At 40.0% G+C, this 17,459-nt stretch overlaps 1 protein-coding gene across 1 annotated transcript in view; it reads right to left on the reverse strand.

Moving 5' to 3' along the window:
• Positions 1-10,125: 10,125 nt before the first annotated feature.
• The window catches only part of LOC124775657 (luciferin 4-monooxygenase-like), a 39,074-nt gene continuing 31,740 nt past the window's right edge, over positions 10,126-17,459 (reverse strand). Inside the window, exons 5-6 of the mRNA XM_047250485.1 lie at positions 16,686-16,851; positions 10,126-10,255 (exon numbers count right to left, since the gene is read on the reverse strand). Of these exons, the coding sequence (XP_047106441.1) occupies positions 10,134-10,255; positions 16,686-16,851 (288 nt within the window). The 3' untranslated portion in view covers positions 10,126-10,133. The remainder of the gene's footprint in view (positions 10,256-16,685; positions 16,852-17,459) is intronic.

Here is a 17,459-nt window from a genome sequence, read left to right on the forward strand (position 1 = left end):
AATGGCTAAGCAGGGATGGCTAGAGGACCAATGTAACGATGTAGAGGCTTATCTCACTAGGGATAAGATAGATACTGCCTACAGGAAAATTAAAGAGGCCTTTGGAGAAAAGAGAACCATTTGTATGAATGTCAAGAGCTCAGATGGAAACCCAGTTCTAAGCAAAGAAGGGAAAGCAGAAAGGTGGAAGGAGTATATAGAGGGTCTATACAAGGGCGATGTATTTGAGGACAATATTATGGAAATGGACGAGGATGTAGATGAAGATGAAATGGGAGATATGATACTGCGTGAAGAGTTTGACAGAGCACTGAAAGACCTGAGTCGAAACAAGGCCCCGGGAGTAGATAACATTCCATTAGAACTACTGCCAGCCTTAGTAGAGCCAGTCCTGACAAAACTCTACCATCTGGTGAGCAAGATATATGAGACAGGCGAAATACCCTCAGACTTCACGAAGAATATAATAATTCCAATCCCAAAGAAAGCAGGTGTTGACAGATGTGAAAATTACCGACCAATCAGTTTAATAAGTCACAGATGCAAAATACTAACGCGTATTCTCTACAGACGAATGGAAAAACTGGTAGAAGCTGACCTCGGGGAAGATCAGTTTGGATTTCGTAGAAATATTGGAACACGTGAGGCAATACTGACCCTACGACTTACCTTGGAAGCTAGATTAAGGAAAGGCAAACCTACGTTTCTAGCATTTGTAGACTTAGAGAAAGCTTTTGACAGTGTTGACTGAAATACTCTCTTTCAAATTCTGAAGGTGGCAGGGGTAAAATACAGGGAACGAAAGGCTATTTACAATTTGTACAGAAGCTAAATGGCAGTTATAAGAATTGAGGGGCATGAAAGGGAAGCAGTGGTTGGGAAGGGAGTGAGACAGGGTTGTAACCTCTCCCCGATGTTATTCAATCTGTATATTGAGCAAGCAGTGAAGGAAACAAAAGAAAAATTCGGAGTAGGTATCCATGGAGAAGAAATAAAAACTTTGAGGTTCGCTGATGACATTGTAATTCTGTCAGAGACAGCAAAGGACTTGGAAGAGCAGTTGAACGGAATGAATTGCATCTTGAAAGGAGGATATAAGATGAACATCAACAAAAGCAAAACCAGGATAATGGAATGTAGTCGAATTAAGTCGGGTGATGCTGAGGGAATTAGATTAGGAGATGAGACACTCGAAGTAGTGAAGGAGTTATGCTATTTGAGGGGCAAAATAACTGATGATGGTCGAAGTAGAGAGGATATAAAATGTAGACTGGCAATGGCAAGGAAAGCGTTTCTGAAGAAGAGAAATCTGTTAACATCGAGTATAGATTTAAGTGTCAGGAAGTCATTTCTGAAAGTGTTTGTATGGAGTGTAGCCATGTATGGAAGTGAAACATGGACGATAAATAGTTTGGACAAGAAGAGAATAGAAGCTTTCGAAATGTGGTGCTACAGAAGAACGCTGAAGATTAGATGGGTAGATAACATAACTAATGTGGTGTTGAATAGGATTGGGGAGAAGAGAAGTTTGTGGCAGAACTTGACTACAAGAAGAGATCGATTGGTAGGACATGTTCTGAGGCATCACGGGGTCACCAATTTAGCATTGGAGGGCAGCGTGAAGGGTAAAAATCGTAGAGGAAGACGAAGAGATGAATACACCAAGCAAATTCAGAAGGATGTAGGTTGCAGTAGGTACTGGGAGATGAAGAAGCTTGCACAGGATAGAGTAGCCTGGAGACCTGCATCAAACCAGTCTCAGGACTGAAGACCACAACAACAACATTAACATTATGGATGTTATTATATTTTGTGTGCGTGAATTTTTACAGAATACTTGTATTGGTTGAAACTCTAAACTTGTATTTATAATCACAGTTCTTGATCCCGCTGAGTAAATAGCAAGTAGGAACATTTTCTTTTCTTTCAGTGAGCACAAGGAATAATGTAGACATGCAGACTGGAAATTATGGTCAGCTTGTTCTCCATCGCTTTCTGGCTGATTACAAAAGCAGTTCTCAGGTCTTGTAAACCGCGAAGGTAGTTATAACGCACGCACGGAAAATTTAAGAGTATTTTAATTGTGAAGTATCGGCTGTTTGAATATTTACACGCCGCCCCACCGTACGAGGGGGTATGCAAAATAAACCGGAATCGTTTTTAAAAGTTGTAACTATTGACATTGTTTACAAAACAACCTTATCCCCTTCAAAATACTCTCCATTACAACTAATACATTTGTCCCACCGGTGCTTCCACTGTTCGAAACATTTTTTGTAATCATCTTTATACCCGGGCTGACAGCTCCTCCCTTGTTTTTTTTTCCTTTACTTCATCAACGTTGTCAAATCAGCGTCCCTTCATACCTCTTTTCATGCGTGGATATAAGAACAAGTCGCAAGGAACCAAGTCAGGCGAGTAAGGTGGGTGGGTCCGTTGAATCATGTCATTTTTAGCCAAAAACTGTCTAACAGAGATGGCTGTGTGTGTAGGTGCATTGTCGTGGTGGAAAAAACCAGTCTCCTGTTTGCCACAAATCTGATGTTTTCTGACGAACAATGTTGCGCTGTCTTCTGAAAACTTCTATATAAAAGGTTTGTTTGACGGTCTGACCTGGGGGAACAAAGTCTGAATGAACTACGCCATTGGCATTAAAAAAGCAAATCATCATTGTTTTGATTTTCATCTGACTTGACGACACTTTTTGGACGGGGTGATGGAGACGTCTTCCGCTGCCTTGACTGTTGCTTTGTTTCTGGGTAGAAACCACAGCACCATGACTCATAATCAGTAACGATATATGACAGAAAATCTGGATCAGTTTCGGGCAGTTGTTTCAAAGCACAACATGTTTCAACTCAACGTTCCTTTTGACTATCAGTCAGAACCCGAGAAACAAACTTGGCAATAACTCTTTTCACTCTCAAATCTTCCGTTAAAAATCGCTGAACCGAGCTCCCAGATAACCCACTTGGTAAGCTGTTTTCAACATTAAAACAGTTTCAGCAGCATTTTTCCCTAGCAGAAAACAAAATTTTACAACTACTCGTCGTTCACATAACCTTGCCGTCATAAAAAACGAAACAAGAACAAAACAGCGCTAGCAAAAACAAACACTTCATCTGAACAGAAAAATCCAGGTCGACAACACAGGCGCCGGCCGCGGTGGTCTTGCGGTTCTAGGCGCTGCAGTCCGGAACCGCGGGACTGCTACGGTCGCAGGTTCGAATCCTGCCTCGGGCATGGATGTGTGTGATGTCCTTAGGTTAGTTAGGTTTAAGTAGGTCTAAGTTCTAGGGGACTGATGACCTAAGATGTTAAGTCCCATAGTGCTCAGAGCCATTTGAACCATTTTTTTTTTTTTTTTTTTTTTTTTTTTTTGACAACACAGGCGGCACTGAACTGGCAATGAGTTGCGGTATACATGCATAGTGGCAGAATGTGTACTACACAAGCTCCGCCCATGGCAATATTATTCCGATTTTTTTTTACACCCCCGTTTGATAATGAATTCGGCTGCATTGTTTTTCTGATGAACTATTTTTGGATGTATGTACATCGCAGCGTCCACGTGTTTTATCAGAGCTCATTTGGTATAAGCATATACTGTCAGGTGCTGTAAATGATGTAAATGACAACAGAATTATGAAAAATGGGTGTAGGAAAACAGTAAATCGAGAATATAACAGGTACACCCAGAAGTAAGAAAGCAATGAGTACAGAGAACTGGAAATAATAAATAAGTGATTAGGAATTACACAATGTGGAAATGTAAATGAATATAGGCAGACTCAATAATAGCTAAAATATTTGGTTATGATGATGTAATAATGAAATACAGGCAAACTGACATGGTGTTTTTCGCAGGTAAACTGACATGAGAAGTATTATTAGACGAATATTATGTTTTTGGCAAGTACATTGAGATAAAGGCTATTACAAGAAAAGTCTGATATCTGAGAGAAAGTATAGTATGTATACAGTACAGCAGTCAGAAATCTGATCAGTGCACTAGAGTAGTACGTCACACTAGGATAAAATTTCACACAGACTGTCAGACTTTGACTTTAAAATGAACTTAATTCCCTTTGGTTTTCCTTTACATGATCCGTGATACATTTATTTGTTTGTCATTTATTTCTGATCTATGTACCTCCTTCACTTAAGCTGTGTTAATGTTCTTTGATGTATGTATTTTTACTACCACTGTTACTACGATATACGTGTTAGGTGTTATTTCTGAGTAAGTAAACATTTTCTGTAACATAATATCTATTATTGTGTGCATGCTAGATTTTCTTGTACATATTGTTGGCCATTTGTCACCATTAGATAATGATGTTTTGTCAGCTGCTTCTCTTGTGAACTCTGATTTCTATCTGGCACAGAATATCGTATATGATGTTTACTGATCACAATGATTACTACAATCTAGAAATATTCATGTGTTGAACGTAAAGCTGGTCTTGCATTTCCATGCAATGCTCGGCGTACCATTTCACATATTTACTAGGAATAAGGTTATTTCTTAGAAAGACATTACTGCATGTTCAGTTCAGATTTTTGTAATGTATTGTGAAAACCAGTTATTCGAGGAAGTCGTCAGAGATTTAACTGAGTTTTGCACGCACTTAAAGGAAATAGTAGTACTGAGAGTAAAGTTATACACGAGATTTCAACTGGACGTATGAGTTGCCAGTGGAAAAATGGTTCAAATGGCTCTGAGCACTATGGGACTCAACTGCTGAGGTCATTAGTCCCCTAGAACTTAGAACTAGTTAAACCTAACTAACCTAAGGACATCACAAACATCCATGCCCGAGGCAGGATTCGAACCTGTGACCGTAGCGGCCTTGCGGTTCCAGACTGCAGCGCCTTTAACCGCACGACCACTTCGGCCGGCTGCCAGTGGAAAACTACTTCCCTGAGTCTGTTCATATTTGATTCTACATTTACTGCCAACCTCCAGAGTGTAGTCGGTGATGGACATTCAATTGCCTTATTTGCTACCCTCAAACCTGAAACAGTTTTTACTTTCATTAGCGACCTCATCGGCGACTGTGCTTCAAGAAATGTGTCAAAACTGTGCTAGTTGCATTCCTTTTCTTAGTCACATGATTAATAACAAGAGACATTATCAGTATCTTCGTTTGTACTAAGTGATGCAACATTTTACCTTCAATTGTAGTCACATACAAGCTGAAGATTAATGATATGAAACTTTAAAACAAATTTTCGATGTTTTTCGGTGATGCAACATTTACCTACAATCTACATTCTACAGAACTCAACGAAGACTGTGTGCGCTTCCTAACTGTAGAAAGACGATATTCACATGTAAAACTCAAAGCAGGACTTTTCTTTTTTATTTCATTTTGTAACCTATACAAAAAAATTAGAAAGAAATGTATACAATAAGTTACAATTAAAACTAACACTACAAGTTTTATGATATTACTTTATTAACTTACATATAATACTTTCTTACTTTTTATACTGATTGTGAAGATTTTAGAGGAATTTTAAAAGTATGTTTGTAATTTCTTTGTAATGAGAGAATTTTGTATTTATCAGTCTTCTTCTATGGTCCAGTTTTTTTTTTTTTTTTTTTTTTTTGTCGATAATCGGAGTCTGACTTCTCATGTACGATTTTCTTTAGAGTAACACCCACCTCCATGACTCAAAGTGAAGTTTTAAATCATTGCCGTGTGTTCTTTGAACTCATGCCACACACACAGCTAAAGTTTATTTCTGACAATAAAAAACAAATAGAGTAGGTTATTTTTCTTTAGCTGCTGATTTGTATTTGCTTTCGAGAACATTGGTACTCCAGACACAAAATCAGCATGCTAAGCATGAGGTAAGTCACGTTTATTTCAGGGAGGACGTCATCTTGCATTCTTGAGCAAACGATGTGTAGTCCAGTTTGTCAGGTATTGTACTAGTGATCAAATTAATTTTCAGTGAACAGTATTGGTAGTTTCAAATAGTCATTTTCTTCCGAGTAGAGCAGTATCTTTCTTTTGTGCGTTTTCCAAGTCTAACATGGCACTGCATATCGCGCAACATTCAAATGGCTCTGAGCACTATGGGACTTAACTTCTGTGGTCATCAGTCCCCTAGAACTTAGAACTACTTAAACCTAACTAACCTAAGGACATCACACACATCCATGCCCGAGGCAGGATTCGAACCTGCGACCGTAGCGGTCACGCGGTTCCAGACTGAAGCGCCTTTAACCGCACGGCCACACCGGCCGGCGCGCAACATTCATAATGCACTTTGTTACTGCGTTTTAATACTATAGTGTTCATCGAGCACACAATTAGCTTTCTTTGACATTTAATTACATTCGTTTTCTTTCATTCAAAGTTTGAATTTCATTATGTTTAAAGTATTATTTCATGACACTGTTCACATGCACAACAAGCCCAACCAACAGTCAGTTTTGGTCACAACGCAACCTCCCCACCGAACCCCCTCAGATTTAATAGTACGATGACCCAGTGGATTTCCCGTCAAAAACTGAACACACATCAAGCATGAAAACAGAAAGAAGGTGTACTGAACTGTGAAAAAAAGTAAAATAGAAACAGTGAGTGGTCCAAGAAGAAAGAGTGTAATAAAGAGAAGTCTAATAGTAGCAATGCCGTCGTGGGAAAGTAGTCCCCGTGTTGGACTGCCAAACGAGCGAACCGTGTTCAATATACCTCGGGTTTCTTATCCATCATTATGTACTGTCAATCCGGTCACTGAAATGTTTGTTGTCCTTCTGTAGTCTTGACAGTTGTCATACTGTGTATTAATTACAGAATATGAGTTATGTGATAAGAATACGTTACCATCACAAGTAATTGTGATGAATCGTGAGAGCAGGCGAGATACCACATAGACGTCTCACAAAATAAAAACAACAAATAAACGGATGTGAACTATGTTACAACAAAGGAATTCAAGAATCAAGACTTCCAAAACAGAACACAACTTAAAACGTTAAAAACATATGGTTTGATGGAGCACAGAGAAACTGGGTGATTGTGAAACTGTTCCTTTCATTTGTTGCAGCTTATGTGACAAACAATTTTGTTTTCATCATTCGGGAGTGATCACATTCACACGAACTCCTACATCGGGCAAGGAAGCATATCTCACTCACTAACTCACCAATCGTACAAATTAGCTTCTATCATATGACACATGTACCGTCACTAACGCTGTATATGACACACCAGAGCATTCCGTTGACTTGTCATCAAAGGTTTGCGGTTTCCATTCGAAAGCCACTTCCTTTCAGCTGCTAATAGAGTGATTGTGTAAAATCAGCTTTCATTGTAGGTCTCTTCTTTACACCTCGCTTTTGCAAACGGATTTACGTCACGACACAGACACAAATTTGAGTACAGCGAAAAAATAATAATAATAAAAGGCACGAGGGAGCTTTGAACGCAGCTCGCACGTTTTGCAATCCAACACCGTGACCACTTAACCACGACACCGTTGCTTCTCTTTTTCGTTCAGTGTTGCACTTCTTAATCTTGGACTGTTCACTGTTCCTATTTTGCTTTTTTTTCTTTTTTTTTTTTTACTTCACCTTCTTCCTGTTTTGATGCTTGATCTGTGTTCAGTTTTTGACGGAATGTTAACTGGGCCCTCTTACCACTAAATCTGAGGGGCGAGGGGGGGGGGGAGGGGAGGCTGCGATGGGGAGTTTCCCTCTTCAACAATTTAATACGATACCTAAAGCACACGTTACGTGAGGAGAGCGATTTTGAAATCAATATATCCAGTTTTCTCACACACAGACAGTTTTTATAGAAAGCTTAGTCTTGTAGCATGGAAACGGTACTTTTACGACCAGTTTCATATTCGAGGCGTTGTATAGCAGTTGCCGTCTAGATGTTGTATGAGTTTATATGAGGAATTTATAAATGTCCTATATATCTGTAATGATCAGTATTCCAAGTTTCTTTAGCCTTATCTACAACGTTATTGTGAGTACTCACAATGTTTCTAATATCAACTGTAAACTTTATCTTTGCCTTAGCCTCATCACATGCGTTTCAGGTGCGTTGCTTACGCCGTCGGCACACGGACTGTGCTGTCGAACGTTAACGTTGAGCGTGCCACGTTCCACGTGCTCCTGAACGCTCAGGAAGGTGCGACTTGTGCATACGGTACGTGGGCCCCAACGTGGTATACGCTATCACGACGCACTCCAGCGGCAGTAGTGGGATGTTTCCAGTTCGTAAATCACACTGTTTACTTAACGGGCGCAGGTAAAATTCCCACGTTAGCACTATTAAAACGCACATTTCCTGCATCGTCCACGAAAAGGAAAGTACCATGTCCAATAAATAAGGACACAGGCGTATAAAAGTTCCATTACAAACAGTGCAGTACTAATTTGGTTCTTGGTTATTTCATCATCCCCACATTTCAGTAAAACCTCAAGAGCAGTCTTACATGAGCACTGTTCCTATCCAGTAGCAGAATCTTTGCAACATGTGAATTACGAAGCGTAAAAGAAAAAGGAGCAAAATATCTTTATACAAGTAGCGCAAGCTGCCCTGTAGATTAAGCCAATCGAACAGTCACCCCTCAAAAATTGGTTTACATAACATCAAATATTATAATATATACATATATTAAACTAATAATAACGTATCAGAACCCAATAAAAACGCGAATGTTAAGAAAAAATACTCATTACGCTACACGAACAACATACCACTGATCTCCAATTATTTTATGATAACCGTTGCTGAAAACTTTAATCGTAGATATGTTACTAACTGAAATTTAATTATAGGAAGCTGTACAAAGAACAATGCGTTTTGGGTGGATCTTCAGTGTGTCGCTACCTTCAAATAGCCTACTCTCATAATACGCAAGTTACAATACTTCTTTTGCCACGAATATGTTGTTTGTCATTATTTTATTGGAACGAATCACACAGTTAACAATGGTTTTTTCCAGTGATTCTCAATTTGCTGGTGCCCAGAAACGGCATATATACATATAGGCTTGAAATGAATGCCCATATGGCGCCTCACAACTCTGTACTGAAGGGAGATGGCGTGCATGTGACGTCGGTGGCGTTGTGCCATCTCGTTGGTCAACGCTCAGACGCACGCTCAGAATATCTGACATGTCAGATTTTGCTCTGCACGTTCGGAAAGGCTCCCAAACGTGCTATTCCACGCTATGACGTCAGAATCTCGGCACGCTCAACACTCAACGTTCGGATGCTCGGTCCGTGTGCCGACGGCTTTAGGCTCTGCATGTATGCACTTGCGGGGGACCGTCGTTAGAGTATGGAATAAATGAGAAGAACCATTGTTACGTAGTTTGGAGCGTTGAGGTTATGTGTCAAGTCTGCTGCGACGTTTCGCTTCGAATAACAGTCTGCGGACAGGTGGTCGAATGTGGACTCTGTCCTGACACGCAGCTTGTCACAACGTATTATCCCTGAAATACCATTCTTACCAATAGTCAAGTGCAGCATGCTTAGAAGTTTTGTTTGGTACCATATTTACTGTTAACATTTCCATTTCCTGTTTGTAAGTCAACCAAACAAAAGATGTAGCGAACTATACTGTTTGTTTTGTGGCTTGATTTACTTCATAAAGGAACTTGTGGCGATATTCATGTGGCCTACGTATACTAATTACAATGTTTTACATTTAGTGTTATTACTGTCTGAAGAAGGAATACACAATAAAAAACATCAAAAACAGTCTTAGAATTTCACACGTCAAACACTTCAGCCTCGTTGATAAAAACACTAACTCCATTTGTTTTGTAGTTTTTTTTTTAAGTCTGCATGCTTTTTGGGCATGTATAACTCCTTTGTTCGTGCTAACACAGAAAACTGAGAGGAAACGTTACTGACTGCAAGTACAGAGGATTCGTGTTTCTTAGGAAATTTAACAGAACTCAAAGGATATACATAAAACTGTATTGTAATTGAAGTTTGTAAGGAACGTACATGCTATTAGCTGAGCGAACTGTACTACATAAAATAAAGTAAAAAATATGCAAAGAATTAAAGAGTGAGCTTTGGGTTCGTTGATGCTTCTTCGACATTAGAGAGCCCTTTGAGGGTTGGACGAGCGCACATGTGGCCTGTGCTCCTACTGGCCGCCCGCCGCCCACCTCCTGAGGACCCTCTTGGCCACCTTGCCGCTGGCCGTGTGCGGCAGCTCCCCCACGATCCTTACCCCGCCTCGCAGCTTCTTGTGGTCCGCCACCTTATCTGCAGAAACAAGTTCACAATTGCCAAGGCACCAGAACCTGAGTGCACAACTTAAAAAGATATATATAGAACATTCAGTGGGTTCTTGTAGGAACATGGACATATTAACAGCTTGAATACCAAGTATTAATGTTCCACAATAATATTTATTTAATAGTTCGTTATGAACCGGCTTTCAGCTCTTTAGGCCATCGTCAGATTAAGTTATAGTAAACAGGTAGTCCACGCAACTTCAGCGAGAATTCATGGCTGTGCAAACGTTGAAAGATACATGATATTTTATGACTATATCCATACAAAATACAGGCATAATATACTTCCTGAAGAGACTCTTAACAAATGAATCTTATATTACAGCATATTCAAATATTAAAACTATGTGAATTTATAAGCCAAAGATGTTCTTCATGTGAGTAATAGCACTGGCTACTATGTCATATTGACAAACTGGTGAACGTGACTAACAGACCGAATAAAGAGAGCAGAAGACTATGGAATTTGGATGTGGAACCGCTATAACAAGCTTATTATGTAATAGTGAGATAAATAATAACTGGCTGTTACTTTAACAAGGGTGAGTAAAGGAATTGTCTTGTTCATTGAGTACCAGGTCAGAATTCTTTGATTGGTGTTTATTAACAGCCAGAATTTCAAGTAATGTTAGTTTTCTGCCTTTAGTTCCTTTGCAGAGAACACCAAATTTCATATCATATGAATGACATTTATTCATATGATGTTCAAAAAGGTGGAATCTTTCTTTTTCAGCCTCCAATTCGTTTCATGCTCAGTCAGTCTAGTAGTTATATCCCTACCTCATTGAACTGGACATATTTGCCCACACGGATAACAGGAAATTCTATAAATTCCACTCTTTTCTAAAGGAGAAATCTTATCTTCACTGTTGAACGGAAGGCGAGCGATTGTATTCCTAGCGTAAAAAGCCTGAGTATATTTCCTGGATTTTAGTTTCCTGGCAAGAACCTGTCCAGATTCACCCACATATAGCATAGATGCTCATCTGTTATCAGTGTAGTTTTGTGCTGTTTTAGGGGGATAAAAGAGTGCTGTTATCCTTGGTCTAATCTTTTTGCTGAATATGTTGTCACTTAGTGTAGGCTATAGCCATTGATGCATGCTATTTCTTTAATTATTTTCAATTTATTTTCAAAATCCGGTTTGTTTGTGGTACAGGTATCAAGCGGTGCACCACGATGTGGAAGGCTCCATGTCTGTATGTAATGTGATGCTGGGATATGGCTGGTATTACTGTGTGTGTTGACGTTAATTTTCTGTATATCTTAAATAAATACTGTTGCTTACAAATGTCAAAGGTGGAGCTAAAATGTTGGTAGAGTCTCCTCCACATTCCACTGTAAACTTGATTTTACTGTGGTGTGAATTCCATTGTTGAAGAAATTTATTTGATCTGTTATTCTGTTACTTATCTATTACTCTCTTGTAGAATATTTTTGCCCTATGCTTTCACATAATTTTAATATTTGAATGTACTATAATGTAAGATTTATTTGTTCAGTGTCTCTTTAGGTATTACATTATGCTCGTATTTTGTATCGCTACAATCATAAAATGTTACACATCTTTGTTCAGCTATGAATTCTCTATGAAGTTGGGTGGACTATCTGTTTAGTAGTAGTATTAAGTTATCTGACGATGGTGTAAGAAGCCGAAAGCCACCTGATAACGAACGATTAAATAAATATTATTGTGGAACATTAATACTTTGCATTCCAGTCATTAATAAAATGATATTTACAGCATTTCTGCGTGAAAAGCTATCTGAACTCAAACATCACCATGTACGGAGTGATAATTAAGGTTTTCATATTTTTCTTCACTGTCTTGTTTTCTACACAAATGGGCAAGTCATGTCATTTCTAAACTGGTGGTTCTTTTCACAAATACACCAGCAAGCCTGCAGTGGAGTAAAAGGATTCCATGATACGAGTATACGGAGCCACTTTCAATTGGTTCAGACATAGTTTTGGAGAAAATGAATTAGCGCCAGAATTATAATTCCGGGCACTAAATTGCTTTGACGAAAGAACCTTCGGTCTCTTGTTTACAAAGCGGAGATATCGATAAACGCATTTCATAACGGCACGAAGAAAGGCTTTCAGTTTGCCTTTTATGTGTTTACCGGTGACAACAATGAAGACAATTGTCTCGCTTGTTTCGTATTTCTTAGGCAACAAGAAAGTGGATGTGTATTTTTTTCTGTTTGTGGTGTGTTGTTGTCAAAAGATAAACTATTGCTTACCAATGGTAGAAAGTGACATAACGTCCAAAAAGAAAGTATGAATTGAATCTCGCAGGAAGAAAACTGAGAAAGACTGTGCAAGAGTGAAGAGCGACTCGTGTATGAATTACGAGGTTATTGTGTAGTCGGGGGTCGCTGTTTCCTTTCCTGCGACCGAGTCCTTGGTCTTATAAAACACAGGTAAAGAATCGTTACCACATCAATAGTATTCATCAGATATCAAAGATTATTGTAAACTGAAGACAAAAACCAACGAAGTGCAGATATCGGATGCTTTTAATTTTAAAATTTTATGGATAATGTTCCAAAAAAGACTTTTCTTTCGGAAGAAATTGCTAAGAGAAGCGTTTCTTGAGATCGGAAATATGAAATTTAAAATTAGCAGCTAACGGGTGTCCGATAAGTAAGAACGAATTTGAATTATGCGCCATTTTGTCATGTGACAGTTGGCAGCCGTGGTCTTTTCGTGTTTGTTATCTGCGATCCTTCCCATTAGTAGCTTGATACCTTTTGTGTAGTGAGCATTGTTATTTGATGTTTATTTTCCCCATGTAACAGATGACAACGGAGCAACGTATTCAAGTGACAAAATTTTTTTACAAAAACAGTGGAAGTCCCACGGCAGTGAGTCGCTGACGTAATGCTGCTCCAACGGCATCAGTTCGGAAGTTGATCCGGAAATCTGAGACCGCCTGTTCACGTTAAGAAAACAGGACGACCGCCTTCTGTTCGAACACAAGAAAACATTGCTGTCGTGCCCGAGAATGTGATCGTAAGCTCCAGAAAATCTGTTCGCCAACGAGCTCAACAACTGAATTCATCACCAAGTTCACTGCATGAAATCCTTTCAAAAATCAGTTTACACAAGAACTGTAGCCTGTAGATCATGGAAAGAGACATTGAGAGCAGAGAACGAGAATTTCACAAAAGGGATAATTTTCTAAAATGAGGCGCACTTCCACCTCAGTGGGTACGTCAATAAGAACTGCAGAATTTGGGGTAACGAAAATCCACAAGTGACTGTAGAAGATGAGATGCATCCACAACGCATGTTGTTTCTGAGTAGGAGGGAGGATCGGTCCGTATACTCGTATTTTTGAAAATGCGAACGGCGACCGTTACCAAAACATGTTTCTGATTGGTTTTTCCCCTCTTATTGATGAACATGATTTTTGGTTTCAACACGGTGGTACAACTTGTCTCACATCCCACGGAACGATTGCTCTATTGAATGAAAATTTCCTCAAAAAATTCTCTCTCAACGTGGCAACCAGGAATGGCCTGCGATCTTTCGTTGCAGTGAGGCCTTGGGTGGTCCTATGAAGGATATAATTTTTCATACATATATGGGAGAAATTACACAACATGTCCCTAAAAAACATTACATTTTAAATTAATTTTGGATGTTCTATAACACTTTAATACTCATCCCTAATTCTCGGACACCCTCTATAAGCTCTCCATCCATATGCCATCGCCAAGTTTCTTAGTTGGATTATTCTCAAAGATGGTATGATCAACATAATTTCCCAGCAGCTCGACCAGGAGGACCTGCTCCCAGTCTACCCACCAGTTTAGCATATCTAGTAGGATGGGCCCAGTAAAATCTGCCAGGCTGAGTGATGTAGCAAAACAGCTTATTTACAGGCCTGACGAGAGTAAACAATTTTATAATAAATTTTGCGCTTGGATAGTGGGCGAAACTTCTTGTGTTCTTCCACAAAAGCTCAAATGGATTACAGTTGACAGGTTCGATAACTAGGAAACTTAAATATCACGAAAATAACTGGGTGGAGTTACTGCTAATGTTATACAACAAAGTCTCTATTTAACGTAAATATGTAAAAACACGCGGCACTGTAATTCTTTTCTTACTAATGGTCAATGTGCGTTGTGGGCCAATTCTCGAACTCAGTGTTTTTCTGCGTTTTCTGGTGGAAATATGGGTAGGAATTAACAAATTGCATCAAAATATACCATGCAGAAAAGACATCAGACAATCGTCCTTATTTCATCACGCACATTAGGCTAACGTTTTATATTAAGTTATGTTACGTAATAATATTAAGCATACTGCCGACTATAATACTACATAAGTTTTTTTTAATTTAAAAGACAATCTAAGGGAATTAAACTTATTTTTTCCACTTTTCTTTCAAATCGCTTAACTCCTCTGAGGCCCTTTTAATATGGACGGATTCATTTCCAACTCTGGAGGAGGAGATTAGTGTTTAACGTCCCGTCGACAACGAGGTCATTAGAGACGGAGCGCAAGCTCGGGTGAGGGAAGGATGGGGAAGGAAATCGGCCGTGCCCTTTCAAAGGAACCATCCCGGCATTTGCCTGAAGCGATTTAGGGAAATCACGGAAAACCTAAATCAGGATGGCCGGAGACGGGATTGAACTCCAACTCTGGAATTCACCTGGTAAGCAAAAGTAACTTCTCGAATTGCAGGTAGTAAGGACAACGTTCTCTATTGCCCGAAAAAAAATTAAAATTTGCCTCTATACGTACACTAGCTATGTGTATGTGTGCGACTGATAATTAACATTTTTATTATCTTTTTTATTTTTGCCGTATGGTGTGTGAGGAGATGGAAAGTAATTGTTGGGATAGTATTATCATTTCCAGCATTTGTCTCATGACCAAGGGAAACCTCCCGAAAACCCTCAAGGAGACTGCATCTCCCTGTACACTATTTCTGAAAGAATGTAGTCCACCGTCTCAGGCATAAATAAAAAATACTTGAGAGAGAATGTGTAATGTTCTTGGTATATACCACTATTCATTTTATTCTCTAGATAGACCAAGCTCATTCAAGCAATGATTAGTGTAGACTCAAGGACTTTTCAGTCAAAAACCAGACCGAGGGGGACCCAACTGATTACATTTGGGAGGCGGTTTCCAGTTTTGCCAGTTGCTTGGTAACCAAAGGAAATCTGCCTACAAACTCGAACGGAATCAAAGCAGGGAAACTATTTTTAATTTACTTCTGGAAAGTATGTCCCAGAAAAAGATGAAAGCTTAACGTATGTTGTGTTTGTAATATTGCTCATGAATATCCAGCGTGAAATCGACGACTTGCTCGACATGTGGAGGGTACCTATGTCGATCACAGGCTGGTATACAGCTATCTCCATTGCAGTTAATATCGTTAAAGATAATGAATACATGAGAAAGGAATATTTGTGTGTGTGTGTGTGTGTGTGTGTGTGTGTGTGCGTGTGTGTAGCAGTGAAGTTAGTTCGTATGGAATATCCTTTCAGGTTGCTATATCTCAGTGGCTGCACAATTTGAATTTGCTTTATACCACGGAAGACGTTCTTGGTTATCGATGATTGTTCACCTAAAGTTACAGGGTACCAGCTATATGGTATTATTATCTGTGAACGATCTAGTTGTGGCCAGTTTAATATGATATGTCTGACTGAATGATGTAGCTCTTATTAAAAAGACCATATGGTTACCTCTCTTAAAAGTTAATGGCTCATGTATTTTCCAGTGTGCTCGATGTGTACGTACAACTTTACTTACAATTCCTTGCACAGCCCCACAGTGACCTAATACTGTGTTGTCTGCGAATGTGCGATCTAAGGGCTCCCTGCTCACAACTCCCTTTTTGACTCTAGACTATCTCCTAGATATTTTATGAACTACAGCCCTATCCTTCCGTTCCCTTTAATCAGCAGTGGCCTTTCTTATCTCTCCATGGTATCCTTTGCTCTAAAGTTTCTAGCCTAGTTCCGCGAACGCGATCGTGAACCTTTCTTACTATAGTTGCTTCGCAAAGAAATATAGCTAGATAGTTGCCTTACAAGAACTGTTGACCTCATGCCATCTTAGCGAGCGCCTCCTCGCTGTTCATCCCGTACCTGTACCGACTTCGCCCAGTAAGGAGGCGCACCTGGGTAGAAACTGCATTCACTGTCCTCCCAGCCTTCCACATTTGGATTTTCGGTGGTTTCCCTGGACTGATTAAGGCAAATATAGGGATGGTGCATTTGTAAAACTGACACCGTTATTTTCTCTTCACTTTATTGTTCCCCGTCAACACTGTCCTGGGCATCGATCATACAACAGCTATTAGCTACCCTTCCTTGTACTGCTCTCGCAGCACGACTGTCTCCTTGAAACACCCTAGTCTGGCTTACCGTCTACCAGCCGCTGCAGTTCCTCAGCGGTGGCAGAGGCGCCGGGCCGCAGCACGACGAAGGCGGTGGGGTGCTCCTGGTCGGTGGGGTGCGGCGCACCCACCACGGCGGCCAGCTGCACGCTGGGGTGCGACATCAGCAGGTTCTCCAGCTGCGGCGACAGCACCTGTTCACGTGCAACACATTATGTGATTCTAAATTTCTAAAATGTAAACTTTCACGGCCAGAAGTGCCACAATTAATAAAATGTTCCGGGCTGTTATGCCGTGTTCGAATGGATTCACCTTAAAACATAACGTTTCGTCCCCACCTGCAGAGGATATTTTCTAAGGGGGATCATAGCTTCTTCGAATGTCCGATTAATACCCTGGCTCGCTACTTCCATGTGTTTCCCGCAGTGTTGTGACCTCACATGTTTTGAATACGCAAGTGCAATTGGCCGTTGACGACTGCCGTCGTCCGCTCCTGCAAGAGTGGTACACATCTTCAGGACCGGAATCCAGATGTAATTCAATTTCACGCCCTCCTCCTCCCTATTAAAATTCCTGGAGTGTTTTACAATCTGTATCGCGTCTCCGTGTAGCCGTCCATGGTATCCGCTAGTGGCTGCCAGTGCTTGAGTCCTACGAAAATGAATGTGGTGATATCCTGGCTGCAAAGCACGTTCCGCAACAGCTGCCCTGTCTGTCTCCTCTCGTCTGCAATTACTCTTGTGTTCTTCTAGTCTTTTTTTACCGTTCTTTTTGTAGTACCGACGTATACCTCTCCGCAACT

Source organism: Schistocerca piceifrons, chromosome 2 (assembly GCF_021461385.2).
Source record: "Schistocerca piceifrons isolate TAMUIC-IGC-003096 chromosome 2, iqSchPice1.1, whole genome shotgun sequence".
In the NCBI taxonomy this organism is placed as follows: domain Eukaryota; kingdom Metazoa; phylum Arthropoda; class Insecta; order Orthoptera; family Acrididae; genus Schistocerca; species Schistocerca piceifrons.